The sequence below is a fragment of the Trachemys scripta genome, chromosome 1 (genome assembly GCF_013100865.1).
Source record: "Trachemys scripta elegans isolate TJP31775 chromosome 1, CAS_Tse_1.0, whole genome shotgun sequence".
Classification (NCBI taxonomy): Eukaryota; Metazoa; Chordata; order Testudines; family Emydidae; genus Trachemys; species Trachemys scripta.
In genome coordinates this window covers 308000706-308022030 of record NC_048298.1, presented here as the reverse complement: position 1 = coordinate 308022030, position 21325 = coordinate 308000706, and the positions used below count along the sequence as shown (strand labels likewise).

The following is a 21325-nucleotide window of genomic DNA, read 5'->3' as shown; positions in this document are numbered from 1 at the left end:
GGAATATTGCACCTCCTTAAGAATGATTTAAGACAACACAACCATCTAACCAGGAGCTTCTCCAAGAATTCATATAGGAGGCTCATAATGAGGAAGATCTTGTGGGGGAATATGAGGACCAGCCCATTTGTCTGGCTGGTTCATCTTCATATGTAGATGACATCTGCTCCTCCCACAGTCTATCTGAAGGCCTTTCAGAACCTGCGTTGACATTCCTTTAAGGCCTTACACGTATCCCTTGAAGTAATTCAGGGAAAGTCTCAATTTATGTATGTTCAGCATCCACGCTCCCAAGACTGCTTGGCTTTGCCAAACAAGTATATCTTTCAGCTGGCTAAAGATTTGTGGTAGACCCACGCATATATTTCAGCCATATCTAGAAGAGCAGATTGCAAATTTCAGGTTCCTCAAAATGGGTTTGACTATTCTTTTATATATACCTTGTCCCTGGGTCTTTAGTTGTAGAGGTTGCTTATGAAAATACAAGCATTCTGTATGTCAAAACTTGGGGATAAAGACCCAAAAAGATGGACCTTCTAGGGAGATTCAGAAGGCCAATTATTGGGCTCTTCCGGCTAAGTATGATATTCTTTGTCCGGACAAGAAGTTGGGTAAAAAGCTTCCTCGGGACATCAGGGATAAGTTCAAAGCAGTAGCCCTGAAAGGCCAGTTGGTGGCAAGGACTGCATTGGAGGCTTTTTTTTGGATCCTTCTGACATTCCAGCTAGGTCAGTGGCTACCACAATAACTATGCACAGATCATTATGGCTGTAGTTGTCAGGAATTTTGAAAGACCACAGTCAGAAACATTCCTTTTGAGTGTCGTGAACCTTTCAACTCTAAGACCGACTAGGTGCTTCATTCTTCAAAGGACTCGAGTAACCCTTTGGTCTCTTGGCTGCTGTACTTCCTGCAGAGGAGAAAGCAGTCTAAACCTCCATCCTTCCTGAGACACAGACCTCCCTGCAGCTGTATAGACATACTATCAAAGGACTTGTGATTTTTACAAAAAGAGACCTTCTTTCCAAAAGAAAAGACCTTCATCTACTGGCACTGCACACTCTTCTTTGGGTCAAAGGTTGCAGATTTGATGCAGTGATCAAGAGTCATGGACCAGTTTGTGGAGTCATTGACCCTTTTTTCTCCCTTTTGGCAATTGCCTTTCTTCAATTTTTTTTTGTGAATGCATGAGCTGCAGTTACTACCAAGTCTTAGAAGTTATCTGGCAAGGATATTCCATTCAATTCCAGCCTGTACCAACTCTGCATCCCCTTTTCCTGTCCCTCTCAAAGATCTCACAACAAATTCATCTGTTGTTTCTAATTTCAAATGGTAACGCTTTTGTTGGGAATTCCTGTTCTAATGTCCATGAACTGGCTTTCAGCTCTTGACTTGTAGGACTCTTAGCTCCATGTGATAATCCAATGGTTCTCAACCTTTCCAGATTACTTGTTCCCCTTTCAGGAATCTGATTTGTCTTGTGTACCCCAAGTTTCACCTCCACTTAAAAACTGCTAGCTTACAAAATCAGAAATAAAAACACATATAAGTGTCACAGCACATTATTGTTGGAAAAATTGCTTACTTTCTCATTTTGTATGAAATTTTAGTTTTAATGACTTCATTAGTGCTTTTTATGAAGCCTGTTGTAAAATTAGGCAAATATCTAGATGAGTTGATATACCCCCTGGAAGACCTCTGCATGCCCCCAGGAGTACGCGTACTGCTTGTTGATAACCATTGTGGTAATCCATCCATTTCACAGGAAGTTACCGTGTTTCATGCTCAGGGGACATGATTACTGATTTAGAGTCCTACCTTTCGGCCTTTCAACAGTTCATAGGGTGTTTACCAAATGCCTTTCATTGGTAGCAGCTGCCCTGAGGAGACAAGACCTTCATGTATGCCCTGTCCTGATTGGTTTATGTGGGGACATGCTTATTAGCAATTTGTAAGAGATGTTTGCAGGACCCTTCATCTTTTTCCCCCCCATCTGGGTCTCAAGATCAATTTGGATAAGTCCATTCTCACCCCTACTCAATAAATAGAGTTAACAGGGGCAAGGTGGGACCATGTCAGCCAGAGCGTACCTTTCTTAGAATGAATATCATCATTTCAAATTCCTAGCCCAAAGCCTCAGTGAAAGTTTGTTTCAACTTGCTGGGTCGTTTGGCAGCTTATGCTTGCGTGACTCCACATATAATAGTAGGACTGGAAGGGACCTCAAGGTCATCTAGTCCAGTCCCCTGCATTCATGGCAGAACTAAGTATTCTCTAAACTGCCCTGACAGGTATTTGTCTAACCTACTCTTAAAAATCTCCAATGATGGAGATTCCACAACGTCCCTAAGCAATTTATTCCAGTGCTTAACCACCTGACAGGAAGTTTTTTCCTAATGGCCAACCTAAACTGCCCTTGCTGTAATTTAAGACTATTGCGTCTTATCCTATCCTATCAGAGGTTAAGGTGAACAATTTTTCTCCCTCCTCCTTATAACAAACTTTTTATGTACTTAAAAACTGATCATGTCTCCTCTCAGTCTTCTCTTCTCCAGATTAAACAACTCAGTTTATTCAGTCTTCCCTCATAGATCATGTTTTCTAGGCCTTTAATAATTTTTGTTGCTTTTCTCTGGGCTTTCTCCAATTTGTCCACCTCTTTCCTGAAATGTGGCATCCAGAACTGGACGCACTACTCCAGTTGAGGCCTAATTAGTGTGGAGTAGAGCAGAAGAATTACTTCTCGCGTCTTGCTTATAACAATCCTGCTAATACATCCTAGAATGGGGTTTGCCTTTTTTGCAACAGTGTTACACTGTTGACTCATATTTAGATTGTGATCCACTATGACCTCCAGATCCCTTTTTGTAGTACTCTTGCCTAGGTACTCATTTCCCATTTTGTATGTGCGCAACTGATTGTTCCTTCCTAAGTGGAGTACTTTGTATTTGTCCTTATTGAATTTCATCCTGTTTACTTCAGACCATTTCTCCAGTTTGTCTAGATGATTTTGAATTTTAATCCTATCCTCCAAAGCACTTGCAACCTCTCCCAGCATGGTATTGTCTGAAAACTTTATTAGTATATTCTCTACGCCATTATCTAACTAATTGATAGAGATATTGAACAGAAACGGACCCAGATCTGGTCCCTGTGGGATCCCACTTGATATGCCCTTACAGCTTAACACTGTACCACTGATGACTACTTTCTTGGAATGGTTTTCCAGCCGCTTATGCACCCACCATATAGTAGCTCCATCTAGGTTGTATTTTCCTAGTTTGTATGAGAGCATCATGCGAGACCGTATCAAAAGCCTTACTAAAGTTAAGCTATACCACATCTACTGTTTCCTCTCTTTCCCCTCCCCCCTCTACAAGGCTTGTTACCCTGTCAAAGAAAGCTATTAGGTTTGTTTGACGCAATTTGTTCATGATAAATCCATGCTGTTACTTATTATCTTCTAGATGTTTGCAAATTGATTGCTTATTTATTTGCTCCATTATCTTTTCGGGTACTGAAGTTAAGTTGACTGGTCTGTAATTCCCTGGGTTGCCTTTATTTCCCTTTTTATAGATTGGCACTATATTTGCCCTTTTCCAGTTCTCTGGAATCTCTCCGGTCTTCCGTGACTTTTCAAATAGCTAACATCTTAGATATCTCCTCAGTCAGCTCCTTGAGTATTCTTGAATGTATTTGATCAGGCCCTGGTGACTTGAAGACCTCTAACTTGTCTCAGTAATTTTAACTTTTTTTCCTGTTTCTGATCCTCCCTCATTTTCACTGGCATTCACTGTGTTAGATGTCCGGTCCCTGCTAACGTTTTTGGTGAAAAATGAAACAAAAGTAATTTGGCACATGCAAGACTGTTCTTTCATCCTCTTCAGGGAGGGTTGAGATCAGTTTATCATCCAACCAGATGCAGCATGGATTTACTGATAGAAGTTCCTCCACTGGTGCTAAAGTCTTCATGTTGGTGGATGGTCCCCTTTTAGTCTTGAGTCATGTGCGTGTTTTATTTCCCCTTGAAAGACTTTAATAGATTCTTAAAATGGATTTTAGATTTTGACATCTCATGCACTGAACAAACTACCCCTTACTTGTTGAGTTAGGGCACACTACTGGGGGAGTGGAGTCCCTATTTCTGATTTGTAGGAACTGCTACTCATACTCATACTCACTTACCAGTCACTACTCCATTGTGGCAGCTTCTAGATCAGATGCCCAATTTGGCAGGGAGGTCCTAGTTATTTAGATAGGATCCCTTCACCTACCTCCTTAGTGTAACTGCTAGTCCGCCACCTGCAGTGGGATTTGTGTGAACAAACGCTCAAAAAAGATAGGCTGTTTACCTTACAGTAACTGAAGTTTTTCAAGATGTTTTTGTCCACACAGATCACACAACTTGCCTTCCTTCCCCACTGATTTGGAGTCCTTTACCTATATGTCTGTGTTAGTGAAGGAACTGAGTGGTGGTTTCATAGAGCTTAAGGCCAGAAGGGACCTTGGATCATCTATGCATTTCACAGGTCACTTAAATTTCATCCAGTATCCCTATATTGAGGCCAATAACTTGAGCTGACTAGAACATTTTAATCCTTGGGAGTCTAAGCTATTGTGTGCCACAAGCAGAGAAACAAGAGATGGCAAGGTGCCACCAGTGCCTGAGGCCCTTACAGGGGCAGGGAATTGATTAAGTGAGATATTCCCAGATGATCCTAGCAGGCAATCCATGCCCAAAACTTCAGAGGAAGGAAAAAAATCCACACAGTCCCTGGCACTCTGATGTGGGGGAAAATTCATTTCCTGATGCCAAATCTGGAAATCAGTATGACCCAGACCATGTGAGCATGACACACCAGCCAGGTATCTAAGACAGAAGATTCTCTGTAACATGTCAGAGCACTGGTCCACTCCATCCAGTGTTCCCTCCATCTGTGACCAATCTCTGATGCTTCAGAGGAAGGTGTGTGTGTGTGGTGGGGGAGGGACAACAGAATACACACGGCCAATGTATGTGACCAGCTGAACCCCTGAAGCATGAGATTGGATCATAGTCTTTGAATAATGAACAGCTGCAAGTGTCTTGAGTATGCTGAAGGCAGTGCAGTTTCCTGTACTCTCTATGGCCCATGAAGGAAGGGGACGAACAGAAGGGGATTCATAGATTTAGACTCCACAGCTAGAAGGGATCACTGTGCCCATCCAGCCATCCCCGCCTGTCCCATACACACAGGCTGTAAAATTTCTCCCAGAAGCTGGATTAAAGTATATCCTCAAGAGAAAGAGAGAGAGCCTTCTTTTAAAGACTCCAAGCAATGGTGAGTCCACCACCTCTTCAGTAAGCTGTTCCAGTGTTTGTTTATCCTCATAGTTAGGAAATCATTTCAAGGTTGAATTTGTCCAACTTCACCTTCCAGCCATTGGTTCTTACTATCCCTCTGTCAGCCAGGTTGAAAAGCCCCCCATTATTGACATCTTTTCCATGTGTAATTTCTTATACAAAGTAATCATGTCACCTCTGCTCCATCTCTTCAATGAGTTAAATACATTGGGCTTCCAGCCCATGAATCATTTTTGTGGCCCTCTTTTGAACTCTCTCCGCTATTTTCATATCTTTCTCAAAGCATGGACACCAGAACCAGACTCAGTATTTTAGCAGTGGTCTTACCAATGCTATGTAGATACGAAATATCACTTCCCTACTTCTATTCGATAATCCCTTTTTATACATCCAAGGATTGCATTAGTTCTTTTTGCCACAGCAGTGCACTGAGAGATCCTGTTCAGATAATATCTATGATGACCCCTCCTAAGTCCTTCTGAATGACTGCTTTCCAAGACAGAGTTTCCCTAACAGTTGGCATAACCTGTGTTCTTGGTCTCAGGTATACTCTCTTGCATTTGGCTGTATTAAAATGCATTTTGTTGGATTGTGGCTGTTTTAATTAGATGATTCAGCTCACTCTAGCAGTAACTTATCCTTCTTGTTATTTATTACCTCCTCAGTCTTGTGCAAACTTTATCAGCATATATCTTATCCTCACCTAGATTGTGCATTGGAACAAGCGCCAATCCCTTCGTGGGACCTGATCGTTGAAATCTCCCCATTAACAACTACATTTTAAGATTTTTCAGTGAGGCAGTTTTCAATCTAATTGTGCATCCCATTAATTCCATATAATGCAAGTTTTTTTTAATCAAATTGTTGGGGTACTCTGCCCTTTATGCCCTTGGGAGAATGTGTAGTGAGCACATGAAGGGTACATACAAAGCACCAATGGATACTGCCGCCTAAAAGATTCTAGGCTTGCGTGCATGGGGCACCTTCATCTACAGTGGGATCTGTGTTGTCAAAAGCATCAGCATCTCAAAGAACTCTAGTTACTGTAAGGTAAGTAACCTCTTTTTCCCCCTTCAAAAGATTTTTATTAAAGCTTTTTTTTTTTTTTTTTTTTTTTTTTTTTAATAGTATTATCTATAGCATGGGTTGGCAACCTTTCAAAAGTGGTGTGCCGAGTCTTCATTTATTCACTCTAATTTAAGGTTTTGCGTGCCAGTAATACATTTTAACGTTTTTAGAAGGTCTCTTTCTCTAAGTCTAATATATATAACTAAACTATTGTATGTAACGTAAATAAGGTTTTAAAATTGTTTAAGAAGCTTCATTTAAAATTAAATTAAAATGCAGAGCCCCTTGGACCGGTGGCCAGGACCTGGGCAGTGTGAGTGCCACTGAAAATCAGCTCACGTGCCGCCTTCAGCACACATGCCATAGGTTGCCTACCCCTGATATATAGTATACTTAGAAAATGGCAGCAACTGAATGCTACTGATATGTAACAATATATAAAAATTAAATAGGCTGGGGTTTCAAGGGAATTGGGCACTGAACTCAGACTTTCAGTGGAATTTGGATGCCTGACACCCTTAGACTCCTTTGAAAATCCCAACCATAATCAATTCCTCTAACACAGTATGTTGGAAGGCATATTGCTATGAAATCCCAATAAAGAGTGAACAAACAATGGAAAAAACCTCTTTCATGAGTAGTAATTTAAGTGCTATAGAGTTTTAGCACTTAGCACTGTTGTCTGGAAACTATGCTGTTAAATGTCTAGTTACTAATATAAATAGTAATCTCTTTAAAACACGACCCTGGTCAGAGAAAAGGACAAGTATTTACTTTAGGTGAAATCCTGATTCCATTAAAATCAGTGGAAAGACTTCCCTTCAGAGGGACTATGATTTCACCTTTTGATGGGAAATACTTTACTATAACCTCTCTCCTTTTTAATTTAGATGGAGGTTGATTTTGAACAAGGAATTTGCATTAGAAATTCACAAGCACTAAAAAGGTAAACTTGCATTCTTAACACCTGCTTTATTTTTCATACCATTTGGAGCCAGAGGGGGGACATCTTTTTTTTTTTTTTTAAAAGTCTGTCCATCCTACTTTCCCTTATGGTAATTATTCCCAAAGTGCTTAATCGAATTTGCATTCTTAATGCACAAATACATTCAGAATTTGTGTGTAACTAGATAGCTACATACAGTCCAGTGCAATCAGCACACAGCTACCTTGCTTGATCCAAAACAGAAAAACAGCAGGTCTTCAGCTTCTTGCTTATTAATAAATACAAGGTTGTAATGGGTAGAAGAACTCATGTGAAGTGCAGTGACCTATCCAGGCTATGCTAACTGTGAGGAAAGGCAGAGGCTAACCAAGACAAAAGGGATAACTTATAATTTGTAGAACTTTATAAGGGAAAACCCAGAAATTGTACCAGGAGCATAAAGAACATTACGAAGTATTACTACTTATAACAAACTCTAGGTTACCAACATGTTAACCTTTTGTGAGCTTGTATCTGTACTCTTCCTTACTCTGTGGAGTTAATACCAAAAGCATTGTTATCAACAAGAACAAGAGATTACTCAACAACTTTTTCTTTCTTTGTCTGTAAGTACAACTCCACTCTTGCCCAGTTCTTTACATCTCTTCAGCTTGAAGTGCTCTTTAGATTCGATGGTCCTGTGGTTGTACCTCTCTTGACCAAGTTTATCTTCACTTGGTGGGCCCTCATTTGTCCATTAGGCACTTTTTGAACTGGTATTCCTTCAATAGATGTTCAGTCATTGTCTCTGTTCCTATACTTTTGATCTTTTGTGGGTGGGCTTTTCATTTACTGTTTTCAGGATCTATTTTAATCTAAAACAGCTTTTTGATCAATTCCCTTTTTCACCAGTTATATTACCTTTCAGTTTTTTACCTTGATGCTCTCTCTCCAATATATCTGTACATTTTATTTTCCTCTACTTCACTTTTCTAATAGTGTCTACTCATATACCCAGATCTATTTTTTCTTTCTGCTTCTCCCGACTTGGAGGATTTCCTTCTTTCCTCCTTCTCACTTCCCGGTCCCCTACTTTTATTCTCCTATACTTTTATTTTATCACCTCACCTTCTCCCTCAGCTCCTGTTCATCTATTAGCTCAGCATCTAGATTCTTCTCCTTGGCTCCTTCTTGTCTAACAGCTTTTTCCAACTGCCTTCTTTGGTTGGATTCCAGGCACCCTTCCAAGCTCGAGCTGCCCTCTCATTGGTTGTCTCTCTCCCCAGGACAGCATTCTGTGCTGCTGCATCAGGGTAAGGGTTGGGTTACTATAGGAACACTCCCTTGAGTTAGGACACGGCATTGCTTATTGCAGGGGTCTTCCATTATGGTTCCCCCTATTGTCTGTTGTTCTGGTTCTCCAGTAGTCTCTTTGGTGGTCCGGACGTCTGGCCACACTTCAGGATTGGTCCATGTTCAGGGTAACAAAAAAGTCCAAACAAAAAGACCCAAGAGTCTAATTGCCTTTATGCCAGTCTTTAGCCCCATCTGATACTTATCAGTCTTTTAATCCAGAGGCCTGTGATTTTTCCCTCTTGCTGGACCGTGATATAGGGGGAACCCAGGCCAACCCTCCCTTCTTGGTTCCAGCCATAGACTCTGTGTAAGGCGGTTAAGGACTGTTCCTTACAATCCCTTGCCATGTTCCTGGGCTACTTTTTTTTTTTTTTTCTTTCTTTCTCCTGTTTCTCAGTATGTCTTATGCAGACTCTACTAGTCCAGTGCTGGAGTTCTGTTGCCTCATGCGGCTTCATTTCAGCCCACTTACTGAAGAACTTCCTCAAGGCCCTCTTCAGGTTCTCTGACAGCCTGCTGACTCTAGCGCCCTCCTCTGCTTTGAGTCCGGCCTATCTTTATGGAGCCTCTTCTTCCTCAGTTGAAGTTGATACAAAATTGGTTCTGAGCTGACACAGTTCCATATGACAGTCTCATAAGCAAACTAGGGAAATGTGGTCTAGATGGAATTACTATGAGGTGAGTGCCCAACTGGTTGAAAGATTATACTCAAAGGAATGCTGTCAAACTGGGATGGTATATTTAGTTGGGTCTCGTGGGGGTCAATCCTGGAATATTAGTCAATATTTTCATGAATGACTTGGATAAAGGAGTGGACTCCGCTTATAAAATTTGCGTATAACATCAAGTTGGGAGGGGTTCCTAGCACTTTGGAGGAAGGACAGGATTAAAATTCAAAACTGTCTTGATAAATTGGAGAATTAGTCTGAAATCAACAAGATAAAATTCAATTAAAAACAAGTGCAAAGTTCTTCACTTAGGAAAGAAAAATCAAGTATTCCACATTTTGTAGTTGTGTAACAGGCTAGGGGAACTAGTGCTGAAAGGAATTTTGGGGGGTTATAGTGAATCAAAAAATTGAATGAGTTAACAATATGTAAAAAAGGCTAATACAATTCTCGAGTTTATTAATAGGAGTGACGTATGTAAGACATGGGAGGTAATTGTCTCACTCTTGGCACTGGTGAGGCCTCAGCTGGAGTACTGTGTCCAGTTCTGGGCACCACACTTTAAAGAAGATGTGGACAAACTGGGGAGAGTCCAGAAGAAAGCACCCAAAATGGAGATTTCGAAAACTTTACCTACAAAGAAAGGCTTAAAAAAAAAGGCTTGTTTAATCTTGAGAAAAGAAGACTGAGAGGAAACCCTTCAAATATGTTAAGGGCTGTTATAAAGAGGAGGAGAATCAATTGTTCTCCATGTCCAATGAAGGTAGAAGTAGTAGTAATGGGCTTAATCCCAAGAAGGGATATGTAGGTTAGGTATTAGGAAAACCTTTTTAACTATAAGGGAAGTTAAGCTCTGGAAAAAGCTTTCAGGGGAATCCCTATCACTGGAGGTCTTTAAGAACAGGTTAGACAAACTACTGCTAGGAGTGGTTTAGGTCTGCTTGGTCCTGTCTCTGCACAGCAGGCTGGACTTCATGACCTCTCAAGGTCCCTTCCAGCTCTCTGCAGCTATGGTTCATCATGTAACCAGACTGAGGGAGGACATCTGGAGGCTGAATAGATATTCCATTCTCTTTCAAGTTCAGTTGTAGGGAAGGCTCACTCAAATCAAACTTCTTAGAGTGGGTCCACTTCATCTGTGGGTCCAGCAAAAAGACTTTTATCTGAAAATTCTGGGAATCCAGATGTGACAGAGATGCCATCTGGTATTGTGATGAAGTTCACAAGACTCAAGTCTTGGGATACTTCAGAATCACACTGACAACACCTCTGCAACCATTGCCCAAAATATCAAATCTGAACTCTACATCTTAAGGTTTCTACAAGTAATTCCTGGACTCGCTCTCACAGCCACTGTACTGTGGACTGGATGTGGGCTTGAGAAATTCCCACTGTCCTGGTCCTATCACTTCCTCCTTTGAACAGAACTAAAACATTGCCTCATTGCTTGGCAAAAAAAAAAAAAAAATACTGTTGTTCGCCTTTAAACTCTTAGACTCTTCCAAGTTCCAAACTTTATTTGTTGGCAACCTGCCCAGCCAAGAGGCCATGGGCTGCATAAAAGTTATTGAAATACTGGGTAGGGCTAATAGATATTCTAGCAGCAAAGCACTCTTTCCAATTCCACCTGTGATAGAAAAATAGGGAAGAAAGAAAAACGTGAGTGTTGGTGGCTGCTCTGATTCAAATATACTTAAGCTACTGGAGACCTATTTCTCATTTATTCCTAACCACCAAAGTGAACTTATTGTAAATTATACTTATGTCCATTTTAAGGCCCTTTTTGCTGCCAGCATGAAAGAAAGGTGGTCTTTTTAGTATAAATGAGAATTAGGCCCAAAGAACTTCTACAAACTATGCCACCTCTCTAAAGGAGTCAGAGGATCCCTTTCTTCTGAGACAGATTCAGTAAAGTCATGTATTGCTGAACTTGTTCAGACTGTAAATCACTTCATAGACCCAAATTTCCTCCAATGAATTGAGAACACAAGACTTCTGATGTGAGACTGTTGTTTTCAGAGGTAGTCATGCTCATCGGTGTGGTCTCAAGTCCACCAAAAATAACAAACTGAGTGCAGGACCAGGAACTCAACACATTCCTTCTGAGCATTCTTTTGGGGAGGTTCTATGGCCTGTGTTATGCAGGAGGTCCGACTATGAAATATGCACCATTCATACAAACAGGAGCCATGGAAATTTTGATAGTCAGGACCACCATCTGCATATCTGCTCATTGCTGCTCTTGCCTGGTGCAAGAGAGTAGAGAGAATCTGATATCCCTGCTGGCGGATTGTCAATGCATCTTTTGGGAAGAATCTACCACCCACATTACATTTTAATAGCCTAAACAGTACTAAATTTGTCACTTGATGCTAGAGAATTTACAAACCATCATCGTCTAATCTCAGTTTCCTGAACAAACTAATTGAGAAGGTACCAAAAAAGAGTCTCAAACATTATCTGTCATCTCCTGGTATCCTTCTCATTAAGGCTATAGGTCAGGGCCTGGTACAGAGACAGTACTTGTTGAATTACTTCCTCCTGTCCAATGATAAGGGAAGTACATCTTTAATGATCAATCATCCCACTGGACGTATCTGTGGCATTTGATATCATTGATCACCAAGTACAAGTGCTACCATTTCAAGATGGGAAAAACAACTGCTGTGAAATGGCTCAGATCCTCTTCCTTGGATTAATCCTCGAGGGTCCTTCATAAGCAACTGTTCCTTTACCTCCAGTGCTTTCATTTGCAGAATGCCAGAAGTCTCAATCCTCCCTCCCATATTATCTCTATGTATAAGTAATCAGTTGAACAGACTAGACAATGCAGGTTGGCATGCTAGCAGTATCTACATGATGCCAAGCTCATTCACATCAAATGCAAAAATCAGCATCTCCTGGGTTTTTCAGTGCTTTGCTGAAATCCACTGAAGAGCACCTAACTAAAGCTGAATCCAAGTAAGATTGAGATGATAGTGGAAGGAAAGAAATCTAAGAACTTGTCCCCTCTATAACATCTCCCACTGTAGTAGGAATAGGAGTGGAGAGGTTATTTTTACTTTTGTATTTGGCATTAGTGTGATGGCTACTGGGATACTGTGTCCAGTTCTGGTATTCACATTTCAAGAAGGATGTTGATAAATGTAAGAGGGTTCAGCGAAGAGCCATGAGAATGTCTAAAGGATTAGAAAACATGTTTTACAGTGATAGAGCTCCTTGAGTCTATCTATTTAGTTTAACAAAGAGGTGTTTAAGGGGTGACTTGATTAGTCTATAAGTACCTATGTGGGGAACTAATATTTAATAATGGGCTCTTCAATCTATCAGAGAAAGGTATAACATGATCTAGTGGCTGGAAGTTGAAGCAAGACAAATTCAGACTGGAAATGAAGCATACATTTTTAACAATGAGAGTAATTAATCATTGGAACAATTTACCCCGGATTATGGTAGATTCTCCATTACAATTTTTTAAAATCCCAACTGGATGTTTTTCTAAAAAGATCTGCTCCAGGAATTATTTTGGTCAAGTTCTGTGGCCTGTGTTATACAAGAGGTCAGACTAGATTATCACAATGCTCCCTTTTGGCCTTGGAATCTATAAGGGGGGGGGTGGAGAAGGGAGAAAAATGTGCAAAATGAGAATCAGAATGGTCTTTAATGCATTTTTCAAAAAACTATAATTTTTAAGAAATGCAATTTCTTCTGTATGACTTGTTAAATATCTTTTTTGGTAAAATTAGGAGCTACATCCCAGATGTCAAAGAGCAAAATGTTCAGTCTACTTATTCAGACTACCATCTGAATCTCAAACCAGTTTGGATTACATCAGCAGAAGGCATGGTATGTAAATGTTATTTCTTCTTATAGTCATTTTTATACTACATCTCTACCCCGATATAATGCTGTCCTCAGGAGCCAAAACCTTACCGCATTATAGGTGAAACCGTGTTATATCGAACTTGCTTTGATCTGCTGGAGCGCACAGCCCTGCCCACCTGGAGCGCTGCTTTACTGCGTTATATCCGAATTCTTGTTGTATCGGTTCACGTTATATCTGGGTAGAGGTGTACTTTCATATGAAGTGCTTCACTTCTTAGTGTGCAGGCAGAAAGGCTGTAATCTTACAAGTCAGGTATCTTTGTTTGAATTTATATGCCACTGTACTACAAATAATGAAGTATTTGACAAGAATGTGATACAGACCAGGATTCTGTGCTCATCTGACTGACCAGCTGTACATTTTAGAGTTCTGTTCTTAGCTTTTAGAAACACCTGAGTCTTCCAGACATTTAAAGTGATTGTTGTTTTTCAAGTGCTTGCTCATGTAGATTCTATTCTAGGTGTGCATATGCCCACGTGCACGGTTGTCAGAGATTTTTGCCTTAGCAGTCTCCATAGGGTTGGCTATGGCGCCCCCTTGAGTGCCAAGCTCGTGTCAGTATATCAGGCGCTGCTGGCCCTACACCCTCTCAGTTCCTTCGTTCTGCCCGTGGTGGTTAATTGGAGTGCTTTGCCTTGCATAGCAAGGGCTAGCGGTTTCGTCTCTTCTTATTTTGAGCCTTAGGGCCTTGTAAATAGTTGTTTATAGTAGTTAGTGTTAAATAGTTAAGTGTAGTTAGAGTCCCAGTGGGCACGTCACCCCAGGCAGCGCATGCCCCGGTCTCTGGGGTTTAAGCCTTGCACGGACTGTAAAAGGCCTATTCCTGTAAGTAACCCCCACAGCAGCTGCCTCAAGTACTTGGGAGAATCATATGTGAAGGACAAGTATTGTATCAGTAAAGATTTTCGACCCAGGACTCCGAAAGAGTGGGATATTCATTTGAGGGCTCTCCTCATGGATGCTGCCCTCCGTCCGGCTTCCGAGCCATCCTGCCAAGACTCAACTCCTACTACCTCGGCCTTGGTGCGCAGTGCACACCAGGCTCCGCCCAGCACTGCTCCCTGTTACTGGTGACCAGAAAGAAAACTCAAAAGCACAACTCCCTGGAACTGGGCAAGAAATTCCATGGAACATGAGGGAAAGGACCCAGTTCAGGCTGCCCGGCCACTCTGGAGCCACATGGATGTGCTCCCTGATTGGGGCCCTTAGCCCCTTAAAGGATTGACCACCGACTCCTGGGAGCAGTAGGGGACACAAACTTGTGGCGACATCGACACCTTCCCAAGCTTCCCTGGCACTGAGAGCGCAGAGGCCTTCACCCTTACCGCCAGAGGCGGCAAAGCCTCCCTGCGAGGGTAAGCCAGCCACTAAGCTCTCCCAGGGGGCACTTGAGTGCCGCCGATCCCCCGAGCCAATGCAACGCTTTCTGTCTCCGCGCTGCAGATCTCTGACATTGCAGCCCTTGGGGGAGGCACCACTCCCCGTACCACCGGCACCGTTTACCTTCCCACCAGTCATCCTCTTGGCTCAGATCTCCATTGCCTGCCCCGTGAGGATTGCTCCCCATCATGCTACCGGTCTCCCTGGTCCCGATCCTCCTCCAAGCACCGATCTCCGGCGGCAACAGATAGCAGGCAGATACAGGCATCAACTGCCCCAACGTGGTTGATTACTCTGGCATGGAAGGGCAGTTTAGACCCTCACGGAGACTTACCAGCGCGATTAGGCACCTGAGGCCGTGTCAACGTCTATGGCACTGCCTTGGCAGCATGGCCAGTGGCCAGCGCAGTGGCTTTATTGGAGTGCATGGGACATGCCAGTGATGATTATGCCCCCTTCGCACTGCTCATCTGCTGCCAGCTCGGAGCAACAGATAACGGCACTAGCGTCACCAGGCTTGGTGCATGAAGCATGCTCAGAGGTCTGGGTAGAGGAGACAGCGCCCACCCAAAACCATATTCCCCAACGGGGGATGATGCCCGGAGGCCTCTCCCAGCAGTACAGTCGTCCTCATTCCCAGACGAGGTGGTTGCGGGACCCTCGAGGGCCAGCCCGCTGGATGATTTTAAAGAACACCAGGCCCTGCTTCCGTGGGTGACTGAGAACTTGGGCCTAGAGGTGGAGGAGATGGCCGGGCAGGCAGACACCTTGTTCAGTGTGCTTTCGGCTTCTACCCCTGCCTTTGTTGCACTACCAGTGCATGACGGGGTCCTGAAAATTGCCATGATCCTCTGGCAAACCCAGTCATCCATCCCTCCCACCTCCAAAAGAGCCAAAAAGAAGTACTTTGTCCCGGCTAAAGGGTTCGATTAACTCTTTATACCCACCCATCTCTGGGCTCGTGGTCTGCTCTCTGGCCAACAAGAAGAACAAACGGGGGCATGCCAGTTCAGCTCCCAAGAATAAAGAGGCCAAAAGAGTGGACATTTCCGGGAGAAAAATGTATTTTGAGAGCCAGTCTGCAATTCTAGGTGGCGAACCACTAGGCCCTCTTGGGCAGGTAGGTGCAACTTTAACTTATGGGACTCCCTCCGTAAGTTCAAGAAGTCCCTCCCTCAAGGTTTGGCCCAGGAATTCAGCACCCTGGTTGAGGACGGTACTGTGGCAGCGAGGTGCTTCCTCCAAATGGCATGGGATGCAGTGGACTCGGCGGCTAAGGTGGTCATTTCAGTGTGGTCATGAGGCGCAGCTCCTGGCTTCAGACCGCTGGCCTGTCCCAAGAGATGCAAACCTCGATCCAGGACCTCCCGTTTAATGGGAATGGGCTCTTTGCAGGGCAAATGGATGTGAGGCTGCATGGTTTAAAGGACGCTTGGGCCACCCTTCGCTTGCTGGGTATGCATACACCGCAGTCTGCAAGGAAGCAGTGCCAGCCACCCCTGCCGCCAAGGCCTTGGCAGCCTCATCATGGGTCTGCAAGGGGAAGTGATAGAGATATGAGTTTTAGTCATTGCTGCCCTTCCTCCTCCCACTCACCCACGCAGCCTAGCCCGGCAAAGCATCCTGGGGACCAGAAGCACTCATTTTGAAAGTGTACTTGTGAGCGATGCCCCAGTCAGCTCCCCAGATCCACCTTGTTCTTTCCTCAACTGTCTTCGTCCCTACCGTTCAGCCTGTTCGCGGGTCATTCAGACCGCTGAGTGCTAGACATAGTATTTCAGGGCTATGCCCTGTAATTTTCAGCCGCCCCTCTCTCCCACCCATCCCTCTTCAGGGACCCTTCTCGCGAGCAACTCCTCGTTCAAGAGGTCAAGAACTTCCTGCACCTGGGAGCGGTGGAGAAGATCCCTTGGGACCTGAAAGGGGTTCTATTCCCACTACTTCCTAATTCTGAAAGCAAAAAGGGGCCTCAAACCCATTCTGCACCTGTATCGCCTCAACAAGTCACTCAGAAAGTTGAAGTTTCGCATGGTCTCCCTGGCCTCCATCATCCCTTGAGTTTCTACATGACCTGGTTGGATGTGACCTCGGTCAATATTTCTACCTCTTGGTAGTTTAAGTATGCATCAGATATAACCAAATAGTCTATCTTCTAGGGCAGGGGTTGCCAACCTGTGGCTCCAGAGCTGCATGCAGTTCTTCAGAGGTTAATATGCAGCTCCTTGCATATGCGCTGACTCCAAGGCTGGAGCTACAGATAACTTTCCAGTGTGCTCTGGGGTGCTCACTGTTCAGCCCCCTGCTCTGCCCCTGGTCCTGCCACCACTCCTAAGGTGACCAGACGTCCCGATTTTAACACATTTGTCCCGCGTCCCGACCGCACATCAGTCGGTATGCCCTTTGTCCCGATATCGGGGACTGCTCACCATGAGTAACCGCCAAAGTCCCGGGGCTGGCGTGGTGCTTCCTGGGGCAGCTCGGGGTGCGCCTGCCCGCCGGCAGGAGCCTGCAGTGCTGGCGGCCACTAGGCACAGAGGCAGAGGGGGTCTCTACATGCTGCACCGGTTCCTTCCTGCCCAATCAGAGCTGCGGGGACGGGGCTTGCAAGCGCCAGCAGCAGGCAGAGAGCCCTCCGCCACCCCATCCACCCGACCTGACCCGACCCGACCCTAGGAGCCAGAGGGACCTGCTGGATGCTTCCCGGGAGCTGTCCCAGGTAAGCACCGCTGGGGACTCCCCGGCAGGTCCCTCTGGCTCTTAGGGTTGGGGCCCCGTGCGCGGCACAAAAAGCCGGAGAGCGCCATCCCGGGCTCCTGCCATCCCGGGAAGCTCAGTGAGCTGACGTGGCTGTGAGCTGGGGGAGAAGTCTGCCCCAAAGCAGTGGCGCAGCGCCACTGGTGGAGCCGCCACCGCCTGGCTCTGGGCAGCTGGAGGGGGCACCGGCAATGCCCCTCCCTGCAGACCGCATAGCTCCACTCACCGCACGGACAGCTCCCTGCGGTGCGCGGGCTCCGTTCAGTGCTGGGCGCTGTGCACGCCAGAGTGGTAAATAGCAACCCGGCCCCCGCCATGCCGTCCCCACGTGGCCAGCCTGCTGGGCCGCTGCCTGCCATCAGCCATGACACAACGAGGGTGTTTGGTTGGGGAGTGTAGCCTGCAGCAGCCGGAGGCAGGGAGGGCACCGAGGGGTCCGTGGCAGAGAGCAGGGGTGTATGGTGCCTCGATGTGGGGCAGTTTTCCCTCTGCCCCCCCAACTATCTCCCGCAGCAGGGGTGGGGGTGGTTATAAAGCCAGGCAGGAGAGTCAGTGGCCACTTTGGGTGAGTCTGCCCTGCAGTTTAAGTGCAGGGTTAGTGGGACTTGAGTCAGCTGAGCTGTGTTAGGGAGCCCTGGGCTTAGGGTGATCAAAGATCCCAATATTAGAGGCTTTGTCTTGTGTAGGCAAGTATTCCCCTCCCCTGGCCCTGGGTGGTGGGGGGGAAGTGTCCCAATTTTTTACACTTGCTATCTGGTCACCATAACCACTCCGCTCCTCCCTTCTCCCCACCAGTGCACACTGCAAAACAGCTCATAGACTCATAGACTTTAAGGTCAGAAGGGACCGTTATGATCATCTAGTCTGACCTCCTGCACAACGCAGGCCACAGAATCTCACCCACCCACTCCTGTAACAAACCCCTAACCTATATCTGAGTTGTTGAAGTACTCAAATCGTGATTTAAAGATCTCAAGGTGCAGAGAATCCTCCAGCAAGTTACCCGTGCCCCACGCTGCAGAGGAAGGTGAAAAACCCCCAGGGCCTCTGCCAATCTGCCCTGGAGGAAAATTCCTTCCTGACCCCAAATACGGTGATCAGTTAAACCCTGAGCACGTGGGCAAGACTCACCAACCAGCACCCAGGAAAGAATTCTCTGTAGTAACTTAGATCCCACCCCATCTAACATCCCATCACAGACCATTGGGCATATTTACCTGTGTGATGTTATTGACATAAACTGGGACCGTATAGATCATTGTTGCAACCAAGGTCCTGTAGTGGCACCCAAACCTTGTATAAAGGGGGTCAAATGAGGTGTCTAGGACAAGGTTATGGTTTACTGGTTATGATTATGCTGTCTATATGTGTGTATCAGTTTTGTAGTCGAAGTTATGAATATTGGCTCTATACTGTCTGTATGGCAAACTTATGCTATGCTGCTGGGAGACATCCCAGACAAGCTGAGATTAGCTCTGCCTAGCCTGCTTGATGGCCCATTAAGGACCATCAGCTATACAATGGACCCATTGAGAGAAGGCAGATACGCCTTGTACCTCAGCTAAGTATGCAGGGACTGGCCCATGTGACTCCAGACTCCATTTTGCTGTAATTTTCCACAGTAAGAACAAAGAGGTGTTCTTACACCTGGAAAAGACTATATAAGGCTGATGCCTCATCTCCATCTTGTCTTCAATCCTGCTTCTTACCTCTGGAGGAACTTTGCTACAAACTGAAGCTTTGAACAAAGGACTGAGGACCCATCCCGGCTGGGGATGTATTCCAGAGACTTGATTTGAACCTGCAGTTTATTCCATCGCCGCTGCAAGCCTGAACCAAGAACTTTGCCATTACTGTATGTAATTGATTCCATTTAACCAATTCTAACTCTCATCTCTATCTTTTTCCCGTTTATGAATAAACCTTTAGATTTTAGATTCTAAAGGATTGGCAACAGCGTGATTTGTGGGCAAGATCTGATTTGTATATTGACCTGGGTCTGGGGCTTGGTCCTTTGGGATCAGGAGAACCTTTTTCTTTTACTGGGGTATTGGTTTTCATAACCATTTGTCCCCATAACGAGTGGCACTGGTGGTAATACTGGGAAACTGGAGTGTCTAAGGAGATTGCTTGTGAGACTTGCGGTTAGCCAGTGGGATGAGACCGAAGTCTTAGTCTGGCTGGTTTGGTTTGCCTTAGAGGTGGAAAAACCCCAGCCTTGGGCTGTAACTGCCCTGTTTTAGCAATTTGTCCTGAGTTGGCACTCTCAGTTGGGTTCCGCCAGAACCGCATTGTCACAACCTGCTAATAATCAAAGATCAATTAATTGCCAAAATTAGGCTATCCCATCATACCATCCCCTCCATAAACTTACACACACACCCCCGCCCCAGTTTCTGGATCTTCAGTTCTCAGATTCATCCCAGATCCTGGATAGGGTATCTACCACAATTAAATGATTTCCTGGAGTGAATTCAATGCTATAGTCATATTTTTAGAAGCTTTATTAGAAGTCTTTGAATTCTAGGTGGTGTCTTCCACAGGTCCTTTTTTGCAATGGCTATCAGTGGTTTAAGACCAGTTTCAATTACAAAAGATATTCCATAAATGTAGTTGTGACAAGTGTCACAGCCAAATGCAGTTCCCAGGGTTTTCTTTTCAATATGTGTGTATTTGTACTCTATTTGCGAAAGCAATCTAGGCATATGCTTGCTGGACTCCAGTCACAGCCTTTCTTTTGGAGGAGTACTAAACCTATTCAGCATCTGTGGTATCTTTGTAGGGCATGATATATCACATGAGCTCCCACACTACAATATTTAAGTAACATTTTCAGTTTGTTTGTATTAATGTCATGCTGTTTAGTCCAGTTTGTTCCATACCATTAAGTAATAGTTTTCTCATAATTTTTGTATCAGCCAGGTTATGAATTTGCCCAGCCAGGTCACCATATCTGTACACCATTGTAAATCTTTTTTGCTTTGGGCTTGGCATTCTAAGGATGGCTTCTACTTTTGCTGGATCTGGCTTGGCACCACTTTCTGACAGGATTTCCCCCAAATAGAGAAGTTCTGTCTTTGTGAACTGGCACTTTTTCTTCAACTTCAATCCTTTATCCCTGGCAATCTGCAGAATTTTTGCAAGCCTCACATTGTGTTCCTGTTCTGCAGTGTCTCAGGTGAGAATATCATCTCTGCACACCTTGACGCCTTTCAGTGCCATCCAGTAAGTGCTGTATGGTTCTGTGGAATACTTCAGGTGCAGAGCAAATTCCAAAAGGTAGACTTGGAAGCAGTATCTGCTAAAGGGAGTGTTAGAAGTACACAGCTGTGAGCTCTCAGAGGTCAAGGGAATTTGCCAAAACCTATTCGGTGCATCTGGAATGATGAAAAATTTGGCATCCTCCTATCTCTCCCAAAACTTTATATCTGGTTTTAGTATGTGATAATGCTACCTTTTTATGTTCGTGATTAATTCCCTGGGATCAAGACACAAACTCAAAGTATACCTCTACCCCAATATAACGCAACCCAATATAACGCGGTAAAGCAGTGCTCGGGAGTGGGGGGGCTGCGCACTCCAGGGGATCAAAGCAAGTTCGATATAACGTGGTTTCACCTATAACGCAGTAAGATTTTTTTGGCTCCCGAGGACAGCGTTATATTGGGGTAGAGGTGTAATATGCTTGGTAATAGTGAACATAATATTAAATTTAGCTTCCCTGTGCTGGGGGAAAACACCACAGCAGCCCACCATGGTAGATTTTAATTTCAAAAAGGGGGACTACACAAAAATGAGGAAGTTAGTTAAACAGAAATTAAGATATAGTGCCAAAACTGAAATCCCTGCAAGCTGCATGGAAACTTATTAAAGACACCATAATAGAGGCTCAACTTAAATGTACAGTAACTCCTCACTTAATGTTGTAGTTATGTTCCTGAAAA

General features: G+C 44.4%; 1 protein-coding gene across 3 annotated transcripts in view; it reads left to right on the top strand.

The window, feature by feature from the left end:
* The window catches only part of RNF17 (ring finger protein 17), a 207735-nt gene that overhangs the window by 11048 nt on the left and 175362 nt on the right, over positions 1 to 21325 (top strand). For all 3 annotated transcript variants that reach the window (XM_034758815.1, XM_034758813.1, XM_034758812.1), the window contains exons 6-7: positions 7303 to 7358; positions 13108 to 13207. In XM_034758815.1, the coding sequence (XP_034614706.1) occupies positions 7303 to 7358; positions 13108 to 13207 (156 nt within the window). The remainder of the gene's footprint in view (positions 1 to 7302; positions 7359 to 13107; positions 13208 to 21325) is intronic.